Source organism: Podarcis melisellensis (assembly GCF_964234715.1).
Source record: "Podarcis melisellensis genome assembly, chromosome: 1".
Classification (NCBI taxonomy): Eukaryota; Metazoa; Chordata; class Lepidosauria; order Squamata; family Lacertidae; genus Podarcis; species Podarcis melisellensis.
The window spans coordinates 56451020-56468815 of record NC_138528.1 but is presented as its reverse complement, the minus strand read 5'-3'; the positions used below and the strand labels follow the sequence as shown (position 1 = coordinate 56468815).

The 17796-nt window shown below is 42.3% G+C and overlaps 1 protein-coding gene and 1 long non-coding RNA gene across 3 annotated transcripts in view; one reads left to right on the top strand and one right to left on the bottom strand.

The window, feature by feature from the left end:
* Positions 1-17796, top strand: part of LOC309358525 (catalase-like) — a 46021-nt gene that overhangs the window by 7244 nt on the left and 20981 nt on the right. Inside the window, exon 1 of one of the 2 annotated variants that reach the window (XM_081891752.1) lies at positions 14104-14337. The exons of the other annotated variant lie outside the window; for it this stretch is intronic. Coding sequence (XP_081747878.1) covers positions 14272-14337 — 66 coding nt within the window. The 5' untranslated portion in view covers positions 14104-14271. Of the gene's footprint in view, positions 1-14103; positions 14338-17796 lie in introns of those variants that run through there. 2 annotated transcript variants of the gene reach the window in all.
* LOC309359043 lies at positions 7534-9832 on the bottom strand. Its single transcript, XR_014163705.1, has 3 exons — positions 9791-9832; positions 8665-8851; positions 7534-8151 (listed from the first exon to the last, which is right to left on the bottom strand). It is a non-coding gene; the product is annotated as an uncharacterized lncRNA (long non-coding RNA).

Genomic DNA, 17796 nt, shown 5'->3' with positions numbered 1-17796 from the left:
ATTACGGTAGGCATGTATAGATGGGGACTGTAAATATTGGACATGGATGGCTTATGGAAAGAAGGCTGTGTGAGGGGGGGAAGAGGGGGAGAGAGAGTGTGTGTGAGAAATAAAGAGGGAGCAAGGGAGGCCTGTGGATGGGTGATTCCCATGTGCAGAAGATTTCCCACTAACATGCTGGAGTTACACTGCTTCTGAAGGAATGGTTTCATAGTTTTGGGATAAAAAGGTAAAGGACCCCTGACAGTTAAGTCCAATTGCGAATTACTCTGGGGTTGCGGCGCTCATCTTGCTTTACTGGCTGAGGGAGCCAACATTTGTCCACAGACAGTTTTTCCGGGTCATGTGGCCAGCATGACTAAGCCGCTTCTGGCAAAACCAGAGCAGCACATGGAAACACTATTTACCTTCCTGCTGGGATGGTACCTATTTATCTACTTGCACTTTGACGTGCTTTTGAACTACTAGGTTGGCAGGAGCTGGGACCGAACAACGGGAGCTCACCCCATTGCGGGGATTCAAACCGCCAACCTTCCGATTGGCAAGCCCAAGGCTCAGTGGTTTACGCCACAGCACTACCTGTGTTTGGGGATACTCCTAGACAAAAAAGAGGACAAGTTATTAATTCAGTGCAAAATTAATTTTAAATAGCAGCTTGTTCATATTGATGTTCTTGGTGTTGGTGTTAACCTTTAAAGCCCTAAATGGCCTTGGCCCAGTATACCTGAAGGAGCGTCTCCACCCCCATCATTCTGCCCTAAGTTATAGGGAACCAGGCAGAGGGCCTTCTCGGTAGTGGCGCCCGCCCTGTGGAACACCCTCCCATCAGATGTCAAAGACATAAACAACTCCCTGACATTTAGAAGACATCTGAAAGCAGTCCTGTTCAGGGAAGTTTTTAATGTGTGACATTTTAATGTATTTTTAATCTTTGTTAGAAGCCGCCCAGAGTGGCTGGGGAAACCCAGCCAGATAGGCGGGGTACAAATAATAAATTATTATTACTATTACTACTCGGTGCCACCTATATTGATTTATATTTAAATTTTTCTGCCACGTGTGCTTTTAGGAAATGCCTTTCAGTTCTGCATTTGCAGAATTATGAAGCTGAATGGTAGTTCTTTTCTTGTTCAGCAGATGGCGCTTCTGGTCATTCTTACGATGAGAACCCCGTTTTATTCTACAGTTGAAAACTGGCTGCAGAAAATAGTTCACAGAATCATAGAACTGTAGAGTTGGAAGGGACCATCCAGGCCAAAGTGCAGAAATATGCAGCTGTCCCTTACGGGAATCAAACACGTGACCTTGGCATTATCGGCACCACACGCTAAACAACTGATCTGGCGGGTATCTTTTAGAATATGTAATAACAGAATATTCCAGATACAGCATCAAACTCTCTTACTATTGAGTAAGCATGCGTAGGATTGCATATGCATGCCTAGAAGTAATCTCTGTTGAGAACAGTGGAGTTTAGAGTGCAGTGGCTGTTGATGGAGTGGGGAGGGCATGGGATTGCTTGCAGTAGACTCTCCTCTGGCCTGCATTGGCAGAGGAGTACCACTAGTTGGGTGGGCCTGCCACAGCGGGGGGTTCTTCTAGCAGAAGTAGCAATCAGAGAAGCTCAGAACTGGGTGTTGTGGGTAGCCTGGGGATAGGGTGCCAGAAGATTTGCTGGATCCAATCCCACACAGATCAGGCCCTTCTGCTATGCCAGCTTGGAGCTGGGGTAATGAAAAATCACAATAAGCCTTACTGCTCTGGCTAGCATGGTGAATCTGCTGCTCCAGTGCAGTTGGAAGGGACCCCAAAGCATCTAGTCCAGCCCCCTACAATGCAGGAATCTCAGCTAGAGCATCCATGACAGATGGCCATCCAACCTCTGGTTAAAAACCTCGAAGGAAGGAGAGGCCAGCACCTCTCTTTGGAGTCTGTTCCAGCGTCGAACAGCTCTTACTGACAGAATCTCCCATCTTGTAACTTGAATCCTAGCCTCCAGAGCAGAAGAAATCAAGTTTGCTCCATCCTCCGTGTGACAGCCCTTTAGATATTTGGTGATGGCTCTCATCTCTTCAAATTGCTACTCTTCATCTTTCCCAGGAGGAAAGGTTATAGCATTTGTGTTTGGAATTTTACACAAAGTTTTAAAAGAAAGCTGAATAAGAGGGTACATGGTAGAGGGGAGTGTAAAAAAAAAAAGTCTACATGATGTTAATAAAAGAGATGAGGAGTTTTTCTCCCCCTCCCTGACAGAACCCACCAATTTCTTCTTATGCTCCATAGGCTTAGCCTGCTACTCCTTCACCAAATCAGTTTATAAACCCAGTAAGCCATACTAAAGATTACTTATGCTGCTGGAGCCTTAAAATAAAGCTTTGTTATAATAGTGAATCCTTAAAAAAAGAGTTTAGAAATTTAATGAAAGCAGTTAGAACCGTTTAGAAAAGCAAAGGCCTAATAAGCAACTCTCTGGAGCATTCAGCTGATTCCTGCTCAGCCTTGACAAACATCATGGAATCTTACTTTGGGTGGTTTCGAAATCCATTTGTGTAAATAACTTGGAATGCAACGGCCAGTTTGTTGTCTGCTGAGCTTACATAACCTTTCCCTGCGTTGGCAAAGGCTTCTGAGCCCAGATCAAATAGATGCCAATGTTTCTAGAATAAGGAGGTTTCATGATTCAGCTGCCATGCATCTGCTGGAGATGTTGTTGTGACTGATAAGAGGAACATATGCTCATATCACATGTTGCTAGAAAAGGGGCATAGATAAACAAGGAGGTTTTTCTTTGTTGTTTACTTGCACCTTTCCTTTTCCACCCAGTTAGCCAAAACCGGGGGTGGGGGAAGTTTATAACCAAACTTACCTGGTCCAATTTCTCTCACTCTGTCACACAACATGTATACATGTATGTAGGCTAGCCACCTGTAATGGCTGCCACATGCATGCCCCGTTGCTGAATAACTTAAGGAGCCTGGAGATGCTCAAGGCAAGACCGAAACCTTATCCATATTTCTTCCTTTCTCCTCTTCTTCTGTCAAAATTTAAATTTCAGGCTTCTCTGGATGGAAGCCCCCTTTAGTTATGTAAGGCACCATATACACTGATGACATATATTTATTTCTATGGGGGTGAGTATGACTAAAGCCAAGCGCCACTGTGTCTGTAGATTTAACAGTTCCAGTAATAACATTGTAGTACTTGGGGAAGTTGAGACAGCTTCACCCTAACAAGTTTTTCAGGCATTGTGAGTGCAGTAGAAAAGGAGTGTGCCGCTGTTCCAAATAGGATGGGACACAATTTAATTTGTCTTCTTACACTAATGAATTAATTACAGTTTGATATTTTTTTTATGGGTAGATAGGGATACGGACACGTTAGCAAAACTATTCCAGAGGTTAACGTTTGTGTCTCAGGGATTCATGTATGCCCCTGATCTCTGACCCTATATTCTTTACATTGCTGCTGAAATGTCTTCAAGAATTTAAATTATCTTGAAATTCTGAATCTTAACTTGGAAGAAACGTAAACACATATGTGAAAGGAACAAGTTCTTAAATTCTATGCTACCAAAGTGAGTCTGTTACTTAATACTCTTGTAAATCGGGTATATTCAATGTGGTTAAACTATGGAACTCTCCCATAGGAGGCAATGATAACCACCAACTTGTTGTTGTTGTTTAGTTGTTTAGTCATGTCCGACTCTTCGTGACCCCATGGACCGGAGCATGCCAGGCACTCCTGCCTTCCACTGCCTCCCGCAGTGTGGTCAAACTCATGCTGGTAGCTTCGAGAACACCGTCCAACCATCTCGTCTTCTGTCGTCCCCTTCCCTTTCCTAACATCAGGGTCTTTTCCAAGGAGTCTTCTCTTCTCATGAGGTGGCCAAAGTATCGGAGCCTCAGCTTCACGATCTGTCCTTCCAGTGAGCACTCAGGACTAATTTCCTTAAGAATGGATAGGTTTGATCTTCTTGCAGTCCATGGGACTCTCAAGAGTCTCCTCCAGCACCATAATTCAAAAGCATCAATTCTTCGGCGACCAGCCTTCTTGATGGTCCAGCTCTCACTTCCATACATCACTACTGGGAAAACCATGGCTTTTACTATATGGACCTTTGTTGGCAAGGTGATGTCTCTGCTTTTTAAGATGCATTCTAGTTTTGTCATTGCTTTTCTCCCAAGAAGCAGGCATCTTAGATGGCTTTAAAAGAAGTTTAGACAAATTTATGGAGGGTAAGTCTTAATCAATGGCTACTAGTGATGATTATGTTTTGCGTTCATGGACCTTGGACCTTCCACAGCCAGAAGGAGCATGCTTCTAAATACCAGTTGCTGGAGATCACAGAAAGGGAGTGAGCTCTTGTACATTCTCAGGTCCTGCTTGTGGGCTTCCCACAGGCACCTGTTTGGCCACTGTGAAAACAGGATGCTGGACTAGATGGGCCATTGGCCTGATCCAGCAGGCAGCTTTTATGGTGCCTTCTGGATCTTGTTGGATTCCAACTCTCATTGGCCCCAGTTTGAGGGTCTGATCTTTCCACTAAGGCAATCCCCAGCCCAATTTAGGAGGCAGTGGTTGGAGTAGGCAGAGCCCAGTGCCCTGACCAATGTAGGACTCATACCTCCCTTGTGATCAGAACAGTCATTTGAGCAAATAGGGTTTGTCAGCTCTTCTGTGCAGAGCCTGGGCTGACTTGCATAAATAAATAGTGAAGCTCAGAGCAGATGATGTAAAATTTGCATAACTTTGGGAGGAAAGCTATGAATTTAATAAGTAATAAATAAGCTCTTACCACTTTTCTCCACAATAACTGGCGTCAAGGTCACTTAACGTTCTCCTTCACTTGTCGTACATTTTGTAAGAAAAGCAGGGTATAAATCATTTTAAAGTAACAAAACAATGCAATGCAACGTTGAGAGCTAATAAATATAAACATATCTTTTTATGTAGCTTGTACGTCTTGTATGTATGTACTTTCAGCAACGGACATATTGTCCTGAGGTCTAATCTGATGAAGCATTTAAGTATTCTCTGTGACACCCAACTGAAACTCTTAAAATGAAATGAGAATGATATATGTTGATATGAGATTGCATAACCATTCACATGACTGTATGACTTACCAATAATTGTGTGGGATGGCAGCTTTCTCAGGTAGATGTTATCATTGTCCACCAACATTGGGATATCTGCTGTATCTTAAGAGCAGATTTGCTGGTAGGTCCTATAAGATTCCTTGCCTTATCTTGCCACATATGCTCATGTTTGTAATTATATTTTGGGAATGAATCATGTTATTATGTAGTAGCTGCATTGTTTTATACTTCCTGGATGCCCCACAATCATATTATAAAGTAGTTGTATTCTATATTAACACTGCTAGGAGTTGTTTCTTTTTGTTTTCCAATGTAATTCTTGCCAATAAAAAATTCAGTGTGGTGTGAGGAAATTTTTATTCTGAAAGTGTGGCTGAGAGAAAAAAGTTTGAAAATCACGGCTCTAGCAGCAACTAGTGCAACCAGAAATAGAACTTGTCCTTCTTTTTTCTCTCCACCCCCTCGACCTTCCCAAATCTGCTTGAGAAGGTCAGGAGAACCTTCCGAACAGAGAGAGGAGAAGGGTGATACTTCCATCCAGCAAGCAGAAATGCCTTTTGGAGATTTTGAGATTTTGGCTGACTAGTAATTTCCTAGCTATGGGGAGAGTTGATAAGCTGTAACTGTCCCTAGTTCTCTTAAATACTCCTAGGCATCTTAGAAGTTGGGAGAAAGAAAAGAAAAGAAAATATACTTTATTTTGGTAAAGCTTCTAGTTTGAAAGCGTAGTGTTGCCTGCCACCTCATTCTCTGCCAAGTAGAAGCCAGATTTGAGGCAGTTTTAGGTGCCTGGTTGGTTTCCATTGGAAAATCAAGGCACAGCAGAGTCTGGAGTGTCTTAGAAATATGATTTATTGACACATATTTTCACCTGGAAAGCTTAAGTGAAGGGAGTGCACCCAAGAGGGTCTTATGTTTCTCCCCTCACAGCTTCAGCAAGCTTGGGTTCAAAGCAGCAGCCAGTCATGGACTGGACTGCAGTACCCAGTGAGATATTATCCTGAGTAACTCACCTCAAATTCATACACTTTGCTTGCTTATCATTCTGCATACGGTTCATTCATTTGCAAAGATGAGCTACATCTGAATAGATCTTTTAATGAAAAATCACTTATAAAGACTTCCTCCCTCTCCTGTCATTGCCAAGTAGTTATGCACCTTCATCCTATCAAACAAGACTGTGAATTGCTGCAGCAGCTCTTCCCTAATGCAGAATACACAAATTACCCATGTGTCCTAGTTACAAGTACGTATCTGATTGTGTTGGAGGATGTTACAAAAGAAATAGCCGCACCTAGACAAGGTATTGATTGATATAATGACTCATGAGCTCTCTTAATTAGCTAGTGAGATAAAGTTAAGCAGTTCAGCACTACAGGTCTTTCAGATACCAAGCTGCTTGGTGGATTATCTTGATACATTTCCCACAGAAAATGCATTTCATTCATTGACCTAAAATGAAACATGGATTAGTTGAGAACCAGTCATTTACATCTGTGAAATACTTAATGCTTTCCAACAGCAATGAAAACAAGCAAAAGAGTCTTAGCAATTAATTTTTGAAATTCCTGTTTTTATGTGAAGAACCCTAGATATATTAGACTCATATACTGCCTCGAATGCAGTAGCTGGTTCTCATGTAATGAATTGGTATGCATGTATTCTTCAGAGGAGGCTAATCTTGCTATGTTTGTGTAGAGGCAACAGCTACACTGTTGTCAAAGGACATCCTGGTGCAAGGGACAAGTTTCTTGTACCATTTAGCAGCTGTATAAAAAGGGGAAATATGCACTGTTCTCCCCACTCCTGTCTGAAGTTGCAATTGGTAAAAAATATCTCTCTCTGCTAAAACATGACCCAGACATCTTCTATAGTTTTGCAGTTAGATGCCTGTCCTGAAATATCCACCCCTTTATCAATAACACCACTTCTGTGATCCCTCAAGAATGATAAACTCTCTTTTGGGGGGAACATAGTCCTATTCTGGGATTTGGAAACACAGTCATAATGTTTTTCCCCTTTTTTAATTTTAAAGCATGCACAAGCTTGCTGTTTATCACTGTATTTAATCCAGAAAAATGGTTGTGGTTATATAGCTATAATACATTTTTTCAGAGCTTTGATAACAGCTCATGTGTGAAAACTCTCTGTAGAATGTAGGTCATCTGCAAACCGTGCAAAAGGTTGGGCAGTGTTGAGAAGCAACCACACCTTCAAGTGAGCACTCAAAACTTTGTATTGTTTACTTAGTGTTTCTTCATCCCTCTGTAGAGAAACTGCTTCAGTATCTTTCATATTTAATGCTCTTCATTAATGCAAACTAGGAGGTAGTTCCAAGAATAAGGAGCAGAATCTTATTCAGAGACATACTCAAATAACCCTGCAGAAGATAACTGGAATATGCACCACATGCAGCTAGCATGGAGAATAAAGGTAAAGGTACCCCTGCCCGTACGGGCCAGTCTTGCCAGACTCTAGGGTTGTGCACTCATCTCACTCTATAAGCCGGGAGCCAGCGCTGTCCGCAGACACTTCTGGGTCACGTGGCCAGCGTGACATCGCTGCTCTGGTGAGCCAGAGCCGCACACGGAAACGCCGTTTACCTTCCCGCTAGTAAGCGGTCCCTATTTATCTACTTGCACCCGGGGGTGCTTTCGAACTGCTAGGTTGGCAGGCGCTGGGACCGAGCGATGGGAGCGCACCCCGCCGCGGGGATTCAAACCGCCGACCTTTCGATCAGCAAGTCCTAGGCGCTGAGGCTTTTACCCACAGCGCCACCCGCGTCCCTAGCATGGAGAATAGCTGTAAGCAATTTAGATCAACACGTCGCTAGCCATTTGGTATATAATGCATCTTCCCCCTGCCCAAAAAACCCAGTTGAAACTACACCTGAGCTGCTTAATTGATACTTGTCACTACTGATGTTTATCTCCTGGAAATAGACACGGTACAGGTAGAAGTGAAGGACAGAGATTAATAGTTGTTAAAAATTAGGGTGATGAGTGACTTTCTTTTTGTTTTCTTCTCCGTGTGATAATGTCCTGTGTATTTCCTGTGACAAAGATGGCAGCAATCAATTGGACTTGATTGTATAAGCAGCTTATTAATTAACACAGCTTTCAAAGTCTATTGAACTTCATGTTCAGTGCCAGAGTGTATTTTCACTTGTGAGAGGTTTAGAAAACTTACTCTGGGGAGCAGATGACAAGTTTGAAAATGCACAAAAATTGTTTGGCTCTAGTTAAATTAAGATGTGGTATAGCTGGTGAACCAGCTCAAGGCGGTAAAGACCCTCCTAGATATAGCTGCCACGTGGGCAGCCAGGAGTAATGACTAACACAATGGTAATTTTACATCATAAACTTGGCTTTTTGAACTCAGGCAGATTTGAACCTGGCTATCCACCACCCTCAAATCTGGATTTAGGTCCATTTTATTCACACTCATCTAGTTTTATTGGCAAGGCTGTTTTTTAATGTACAGACTTGTTAGCAAGAGTAGTGAAAACAGGAGGGTCCCTCTGAATTCAGTTCGATGTTTATTACGTATCGAATCAGAGAAGCACCTGCCCTGTTGGATGAATCGTCTCAGGTAAGATAACTGGGTGGTATGTAAATCAAGAGTAGATATTCCCTTCCTCTGACAACAGAATGTGGAGAGTTCATCTCATGTAGTTCACGGTTTGAAGTTTGTGCCTGTGCCTGCTTTGAAAGCAGAAATCACAGCCCGCTTCTCTCCTTCAGTTAATAAGTCTGAAAGTAAATATGAGGTCTGTAATGTTAAGGGTTAAGAGCTTCCTTTGAGAGAAGACTCTGCTTTTTCTTCTCTCTTTTTAAAATCTAAATTAGCTTCTTTTATCTTACTGTATCACAAAAAGCTTTCTCAAAATCTTACTTAAAAACCCAAACTTACTTCAAAACCTGTTATTACTCACAGCTGTAGATAATTACATATTCTATTGCACAAATTAGCAACATATAAAAAACCTCCTTCCTACTAAAGACCCCCATGCTCGTTAAAAAGCTGGGGTTTGTGGGCCTATCCCAAACTGTGGGGCCTGGGCAGGTTGCAGCAAGCTGAGAGTACAGAATTTATGCATTATAGGTGGTTTTGCTGCATCCACCTAGAAAGCACTTTCCAATATCAACCCTAAGTGGCAAAAGAAATCTTATGAAACTTTCTCTCCCCTTATATTTTTGTCTAAAACAGTTCATGCCTAGAACAAGTTGTAAATGGGTGTTCATGGGTGTTGGATTAGACAGCTCTAAAGGTATCTTTTAATTATCCAAGCAAAGGTGATATGGGCAGCAGGCAAAAAACAGATAATTACCATTTTGCCTAGTCAAGGTAGGTGTCCGTAATATAGCATGATAATGGTCAGTTGGGGAGCAATTTCTCTTCAACATTTCCTAATTAACCTAAAGAAGCAAAATGGGCAGAACCTACCGGTATATATTGTAACTGATCAATAAATACTGTTTTTATCAGTGTTAGAATACTCTCTCTCTCTGTTTATATATATGTATTTCTGTACCACCATATCGTAAAACATCAGGGCAATGCACAACATTAAAACATGAAATACAATAATCTTTAAAGCGATTGGCTAATCAAAAATTTAAAAATTAAAGAGCCATAAAGGACTGTCGGCATAAAAAGCTGTTCAAGAGAAGCCTGAAAGTCAAGGGTACCTGCTGGATCTCTGTTGGATGATGTTCCATGACATAGGAGCAGAGGCTCATTAGGCCTTAATATTAAGGCCTTAACACAGAATTCTTTTTTTTAAACAGAACTAAAACAAAACCCCACGTACAATTAGTTAAGTGCTAGATACTATTCTTGCCCATGTAACATTCATGCGCTGCCTGTTTACTTTTAGCAGTGTTAACATGATTTATGCTATTAATTCAAAAATTTTGTTTCAGCGGTATATTGAAGAAGATGGGTTGGGATACAAAGTTACTTACATATGATTTACTAGTTCAGAGGTTGTTTGGACCTGAGCAAATGTGCATAGTTTGTGATTTACCAAACTTGAGAGTAGACAACATGATATAGAAATTTAGTTCCACTTGCTTCAGATTACAGATTGTTAGCAATGGTACATTAGTTTGCTGACACCAGGATGTGTGTGTTATCAACAATATTTTCTTGTCTTTTTGAGATATGTCTGTTCTTCTAAATTTTGTTTCCCATTGACTCCCCTCTATTCCCAACCCCGAATGTGTATATGTGTCTGTCAGTTTTGGATTACATACATCTAATGAGGTATAATCTGATCCACAATTGTTTATGAGAAATTGGTTAGTGTCTATGGTAGACACTATTCCATGATATGGTATAATGGTCACTTGATGTGGTTGGTCACATCCTGTTTTTTTCCTAATCACAACCAGGCAGGAAAACTAGGTGATTTATCAAGCTCCTGGTGAGTTGCCATAAATAGCTGTTGGCTACATTTAGCCTCCTATTATAGTTAACAGAATACTGCAGTCATAAATTATGTACATATTAGATGCATATACAATATGCAGTTGGATAAAATATTTGTGACTTGTGATAGATTCCATTAAAAGAATATGAATGCAGTTATGGGTGTTTATTTTGGTTGATTTCAGTTACATAAATGTTATTAAAATAACTTATGTCTAGATTTATAGTTATTTAATTTTATATAGTTATCCAGATTTATATTCATACCCGCTGCTATAGGGAAAGTCACTCAGTGAGTTTCATGACTGAGCAGAGATTTGAATCCTGGTCTCCCAGGTCCTAGTCCAACACTCTTAACATCAGGCATTTTGAGTTTCTACAAATGCATGAGCGAAATCATGATCATGCTCTTTAAATTAGTCTGTTTAAGTGTTAAATACACCTCACAGTTGGTCAGAATACAAAGACTGGTGGAATTTTCATTTGGGCCGAAAGGAGCTTAGCAGTGCAATACCAAGCAAGTCTAAATCCTGTTGGATTGGGTTTAGGATTATAGCCTTGTTTTTCTTCATGAGTGTGCGTAGTATGGTTTTAATTTCTGTTACACTGTATAGACTCTGGGGAAAGACAGGATAGGAATGTTTTAAAGCAAATACCGTAAGTAGCAAAATGCTGTTGAAATTTCAAAGTTGTATGTGTTGCATATGATGTGATAAAACTCAGAAATGTTATCAGGCTAGCCTCTTGCAGGAGTGTCAGTATCTCTGTGGATTCTTGCTAGTCTCTTTCACTCACACCAGGAGCAGCCAGTGCAGTGCAGCATGGATGTGGACGCACCCTTCTGACAGTGGCATCACTGCCGCTTACCAGAACAGTGTGAAGGCAACGAAGGGCAGTGGTGCCAGTACAGTGCTCACATGGGTGTTTTGAGAGAGGTGATAAGAGGTTGGCGTGAACTTTTAATAGATTGGAGGGAGGTTCACATGGTAAGCTTAAAGTATGTTTTATTACAAATACAATGTGGAAACATCTGAAAAGGCTTTCTCTAAAATTGCCAGTAGTGAAAAGAGCATTAAAAAGATGCCAGTGTCTACTCTGGCAGTGTGTGATTAATTTGTTTGTTGCTTTGGGTGCTATGTCTAGCAGGTATTAAAATTGTTTTGTTATTTATTGTATTTCACTTAGAGACCTTTGCTAATGTGCTAGCATACATCTCTTTCTCTACATACATACATACATACATACATACATACATACATAGTTAAGTACTTCACTGTGAGATCATCATGTTTCTATTTTGGTAGGTATTAGTAAGTCTAGCATACATACAAACCTAGGTGCAGATTTAGTGAGGCACATGTGTATCCAGGTGGCCGTTTGACTGCACTTCAAACCTGTATAAAGTGATGCTCCCCAACACGAAATAGATGAAAAAATGCACCTTCCAAATCCTGTATTACATACATCTAACACAGTTAATCATGAACTGAATCTGGCAACCATGCAAAGGGCGGCGAGGAATAGTTTCTGCATAGCAATGGAAAGTTCTTGACTTATGATTGCATGTTTAGCTCTGTGTACACAGTGATATAAGAATATGTGCTTCAAGAATAACCAGTGTTATGCAAATAGAGACAGGCTATAATAATAATTTTTTCTTAATTAGTTTTCCAAGCAAGAAGAGATTAGCTCCACCTACTAGAGTTAAAAGTATTAGATGTATTAATTAGCCATCTTATACTCTGGATAAGGAGTGTTTCATGCTACATACAAAATAAGCCATGAAACCAATTTCACCCTGACATACTTTCTGACAGAAAACTAAACTTATGGCTGCTAGTAATATGCCACTAATGAAAGTATAGAATTACATTTGCTTGTTGATGTCAAGAAGGAATTATTGTGGCATTCTGGCTGTTTTTGTCAAGTTATCATCTATTTACGTCTGCTCATTATTTTTCTCCCTATAGGACGTTTGACCTATTATTGTGGGGATGTGGGTGGCGCTGTGGGTTAAACCACAGAGCCTAGGACTTGCTGATCAGAAGGTTGGAGGTTCGAATCCCCGCGACGGGGTGAGCTTCCGTTGCTCGGTCCCTGCTCCTGCCAACCTAGCAGTTCGAAAGCACGTCAGAGTGCAAGTAGATCAATAGGTACTGCTCCGGCAGGAAGGTAAACGGCGTTTCCATGCGCTGCTCTGGTTCGTCAGAAGTGGCTTAGTCATGCTGGCCACATGACCCGGAAGCTGTACGCCAGCTCCCTCGGCCAATAAAGCGAGATGAGCGCCGCAACCCCAGAGTCGGTCACGACTGGACCTAATGGTCAGGGGTCCCTTTACCCTTTACCATGATTGTATGGTACAAAAGACAGGACATTTCCGCCCCCTGCCACAGGTTCCTAGGTTACATAGTCACTACAAAGGTCAGGCAGTTCTCTGAAGGGACAGTAAACCATAGAAAAACAGACCCTTGCATCTTTAGTTTTTGCTCCTGCTGCTTTAGGCTTAAAACTACAAATTAAGTGGGCTTACATGGTTTTTTAATATTATTATTCTTCACTGCTTATATGCCAAAATGGCTTTTCTCTGCCATCTGTTCGTGTTCTTTGCACAATGCAACCTTTGTGCAGCTAGTTGCAAGAGAAAGCTAGACTTTTTAACCCCTGGATAGGAAAATATAGAGACAGCGTTTCTTTTCACGGCGTAGATGAGAAAAGCAGTTTGGGGTGGGTGGCTGTGCGAGCTTGAAGAAACACAGGGTTATGTCTCACTGCACAAGCTTCTTACACAGATTTTTAATTTCGAAAAGGAAAGAGTAGCCCCCACGGGTCTGACTTAGTCTGTGTTAGTCGGCGTCCTATGCTTCCTATGCTACTTTTGGAGCATCTCTCGCTCCACACCGAGAGGGGAGTGGGACAGGGGCTCGAGGTCTGCAGAAGACGAGGGCTTTTCTGCAAAGAGCAGCCTCCTTTTGCTTTCTTGAAGGAGCCTGGGGTGGGAGGGAGGATTGTTCCAGCGAGCCTCCCAGAGATGAGCTCTTCTCTCTTGGGTTCCGCCATGCATCCTCTCTCCAAAGGGAGATTGCTGCAGGCTTATCCATAACCTTGTGCTGACCTTGGCCGCCTTTGATCCTTAAGTGTGAATTGAAAACTGTAAAGCTGCAATTCCAGACACGTTTACTCGTAATTTCCCCTCAAAGAGCAAAGGGATAATTGCTTTTGTTTCTTTTAAGAGTACACATGGGCAAGAGGAACAAGATGTTTTGCTGCCGTTTCTCCTCTTCAACCCTACAAGCCTTCCCGCCCCCCTTTTCCGCCCTGTATCCCGCTTCCAGCTTTCCCCTGCGGGCTCCTCAGAGCCCTTTGCCAAACCACTTTTCTCTTCACACCCTTTGCCCTTCTTGACTCCCTCCTCCTCGCAAGCTCTTGCTTTTCGGCATGTTTTCCCCGCCTCTAACTCGCCCAACACCCAATAAGCATTCGAGAAGGTCTTCGGTGAAGAAACCTTCTAGCCAATCGGGACTGAGAAAGGCGGGGCTATGCTGAAGGAAGGTGGTGTGCCTTTCGTTCTCGGATTCTCTGCCGCCTCGGAGGTGGACCGGGAGGCTTGTACTTGCTGGTCGCGGGTGTCTGTGTGTTTGTGAATCGCGCTCCTCAGCAGAAACTCGCCTCCCTCACAGGAGCTCGTCGGTGCCAAAAGTCATCGCGCGTCGCTGCAGGGGTCTCGCCCAAGTGGCACAAAATGGCGGGCAGCCGAGACAATGCAGCGGAGCAGATGAAGCGCTGGCAAGATCTGCGGGGCTCGCAGGTACAGAAGAAAGGGACACCCCCACCCCCCCATAAAGGCATTGGCACGTTCCACCCAGCGCGCGCTCGCTACCTATCGGGTCTGCATTCAGTCGGCTGTTAGGCGGGCGAGACCACGTTCTGAGAGGCGGCGGGGGTGCGCGAGCAATGTTGAAGGGGATGGGACTTCTGCGGCTCTGACATTGTGGCGGGCTTAGCTTTCGCCCCTCTGTAGTGTTGCAGTGCCATATGCCAGCATTGTTTGCCCCGAATCCCCTCTCCAAAAGTGGAGGCGGCGGAGGAGTTCTTGTCCAGCGTTGCGTTCGGTCCCCCTTGTGCAACATTGCACTTTGGAAGGGGCGCTGCTAAGTAGGTTGTGCAAAGGGTGACAAAAGTGCAAACTTGAAATGCTCCTAGCCAAGGATTTCTGTTTGCATCATGGATCGACGGTCGGATAAGAAAATGATACTGTTGCCCTTTGGTCTGTGTTACTGTGCTGCTTTTGCTGCAAAAACAAAACTTAACATCCATAATCTCTGGAGGTTGGGATTGGTTTGTTTATCATGGCACGCAGCACCAGCTGTCTGCCAAAAAGATTTCCATTTCTAAAGGGTGGAGCAGTTCGCAAAGGGTTATCAAGAACTGCAATAATGCTGCAAGGTTTAATCATGATGGAAGTTGAACTTGTGAGAAACCTATCTTACTATGTTATTTCTATCAGGGAGAGTAATATGCTCATTTGCAATTAGAGATACAGAGTCAAATATAGCAAGTTGTTTAGTGTACCATTTTAGATAGAGAGGTACTAAAGTACAAGACCAGGTACAACCCACCCAAAGTGAAGCACTTCCCCTGATCCTTTGATTTCGATGGAAGGAGCTTAAGAACATATTTAATTCCCTCACTGAGATCAATAGCAGTTGTTAATGCCATGGGTGAATGTGTGCTGATTACACAGTTTCCCAACTTACCTGGCCAACAATAGGAAAGGCAGTAGAAAATGGAAACACAATCAGTGGCAGTAGTCTCAAAAGAAATAAGAGGGAATGCCAGTGATTTGTACAGGAATCAATATGAAATGGCACAAAGAAAAAAATAACTGAGCTCAGGGGGCTACAAGCAATGAGAGGTTAGTGAAGTGGTGAGTTGATGGCATCTGTCTGTCTCAGGAGACAATGGAAGAGTGTGCCTTCAGGGGTAAAGTCACACCTCTGAAGAGTTACAGCGCCTGCTGTGGCTAACTGCTGCCTCCTGCCCTCCCACATTGTTTTTGCTGCATTGGCAGCACTGAAGTGAGCTTTCCAGGATGCAAGCCTGGGCAGTATATATGGAGTATATATGGAGGTCCTAGGCTGCCCAAATGATAAGACCCCACTTTCAGTCTCGATTATGTGGTCCAAAGGAGAAAAGCAAACAATACATTTGGCATCAGCTGGGCTGCAGGAGTTGCCAGAAGGAGGTATACAGTGGTACCTTGGGTTAAGAACTTAATTTGTTCTGGAGGTCCGTTCTTAACGTGAAACTGTTCCACTTAACCTGAGGTACCACTTAACTAATGGGGCCTCCCGCTGCTGCCGTGCAATTTCTGTTCTCATCCTGAAGCAAAGTTCTTAACCTGAGGTACTGTTTCTGGGTTAGCGGAGTCTGTAGCCTGAAGGACCTGTAACCCGAGGTACCACTGTACAAGAAGACATCGAAAGGGACCTTTGAAACATAGGTTTCATAGGTTTTACTTGTTATGAAGTAGCACTGAAATGTACTGGGCTGGTTAATAATTTTGTTGCAAAACATGATGGAAACTAACTGGAGCTAGTTAATAATTCTGATAGTTGGATCCTGTGGTTCAACTTGGACCATGATTTGGATTTGCATGCTTATCTTTCTGTTCTTGTTTACAGTTTCAATATTCTCTTTAGTGCTATCCATAATCTGCTGCCCAGATTGGCAAATTATGGTTAGCCTTCATTCTCCATATTTGAATCAGAAGCCAATTTTAAGCCATAATTTCTAATTCTGACTTGGAGGGTGAAGGCTAACTGTATATATATATTTGATATTGTGGTGAACTATGGTTGGTGCTAAAAAAAGAAATGGATATGTCGGCAGTGGAGAGGAGTAGGGTATGTAAAATGTGACAGTTCTATAATTGCTATGAGAGATTCCCCGCCCACCCCCAATCAAGTAGTATGTAAATTTTATGAAATAAAAAATAAACAGTGATTCTTCAAACCATGGATTTGAAGTTTGTCTGAATTCAGACCATGGGATGGAAGGTATCAAGTTAATAATAATAATAATAATAATAATAATAATAATAATAATAATAATACAGTGGTACCTCGGGTTGCATACGCTTCAGGTTACATACCCTTCAGGTTACAGACTCCGCTAACCCAGAAATAGTGCTTCAGGTTAAGAACTTTGCTTCAGGATGAGAACAGAAATCGTGATCCGGCGGCGTGGCAGCAGCAGGAGGCCCCATTAGCTAAAGTGGTGCTTCAGGTTAAGAACAGTTTCAGGTTAAGTACGGACCTCCGCAACGAAGTAAGTACTTAACCCGAGGTACCACTGTAATGTGCCACCCATCTGACTGGGTTCTCCCAGGCACTCTGAGTGCCTCCCAACAAAATATTAAAAATGCAGTAAAACATCAGACATTTAATTTAGATGCAAACAGCTTCAAATACTGTTTTTACAATTTCTGTTTGTGTAATGAAGTTGTAGCCCTGGCCTCTTAGTTACTGTTTTGCAGACTAACTCCATTATTGACTCATTGTTGCTGAAGACTACTGTAACTGGTCGGAGAGTAGATACAGGTGAATCCTTGGTCTGATTCACACAAGAGTCAGGGCATGTCACTTTTGCTTTTTAAGAAACTCTACAAATGTAGATGAGAGTGTATGAAAGGATAGAAGCAATGGAATTCACAATGGAGTGTACTGTATAGCACTTTTCCCCATTTTACATAACCCACCTTTCTTCTGTCATCAATGCAGAGCAGAATACATACAGTTCATGAGCAGTCAGCTGTCCAGACACTAACGAGACTCAAACTTGCTTAACTTCAATGGCCTCATGTGCTAGGCCTTTTGATGCTCTGAGTCTAAGTTGACTCATTGGTCCAAAAGCAAGAGCAACTTTCCAGTGGTGGGGTTTCATGTTCAAGATTCTATATGTTGTTATTGTCTGTTTTTAAGCTCTTTTAGTTTGTGTGTGTTGTAATAGAGTGAAAAGGCATTTAAAGATAACATATGTTTCTATCTTGAGTGATAGTATGTGTGTCCTGAATTGAAATGTATCCTGTATATCCTTCATCATCTCAAAAAGGCACCTATTATCTACTGGTAGTCTTTAATGTAGAGACAATCTCTTCCTGGCTTTCAGCAGGAATGTAGTCAAGGGGAGCAGCTTTCCCCTCAAACACTGCAGCTAGCAGGAAGCAGGCTTCTGTCATGGCTCGTATCTGACTTGCTATGAAACT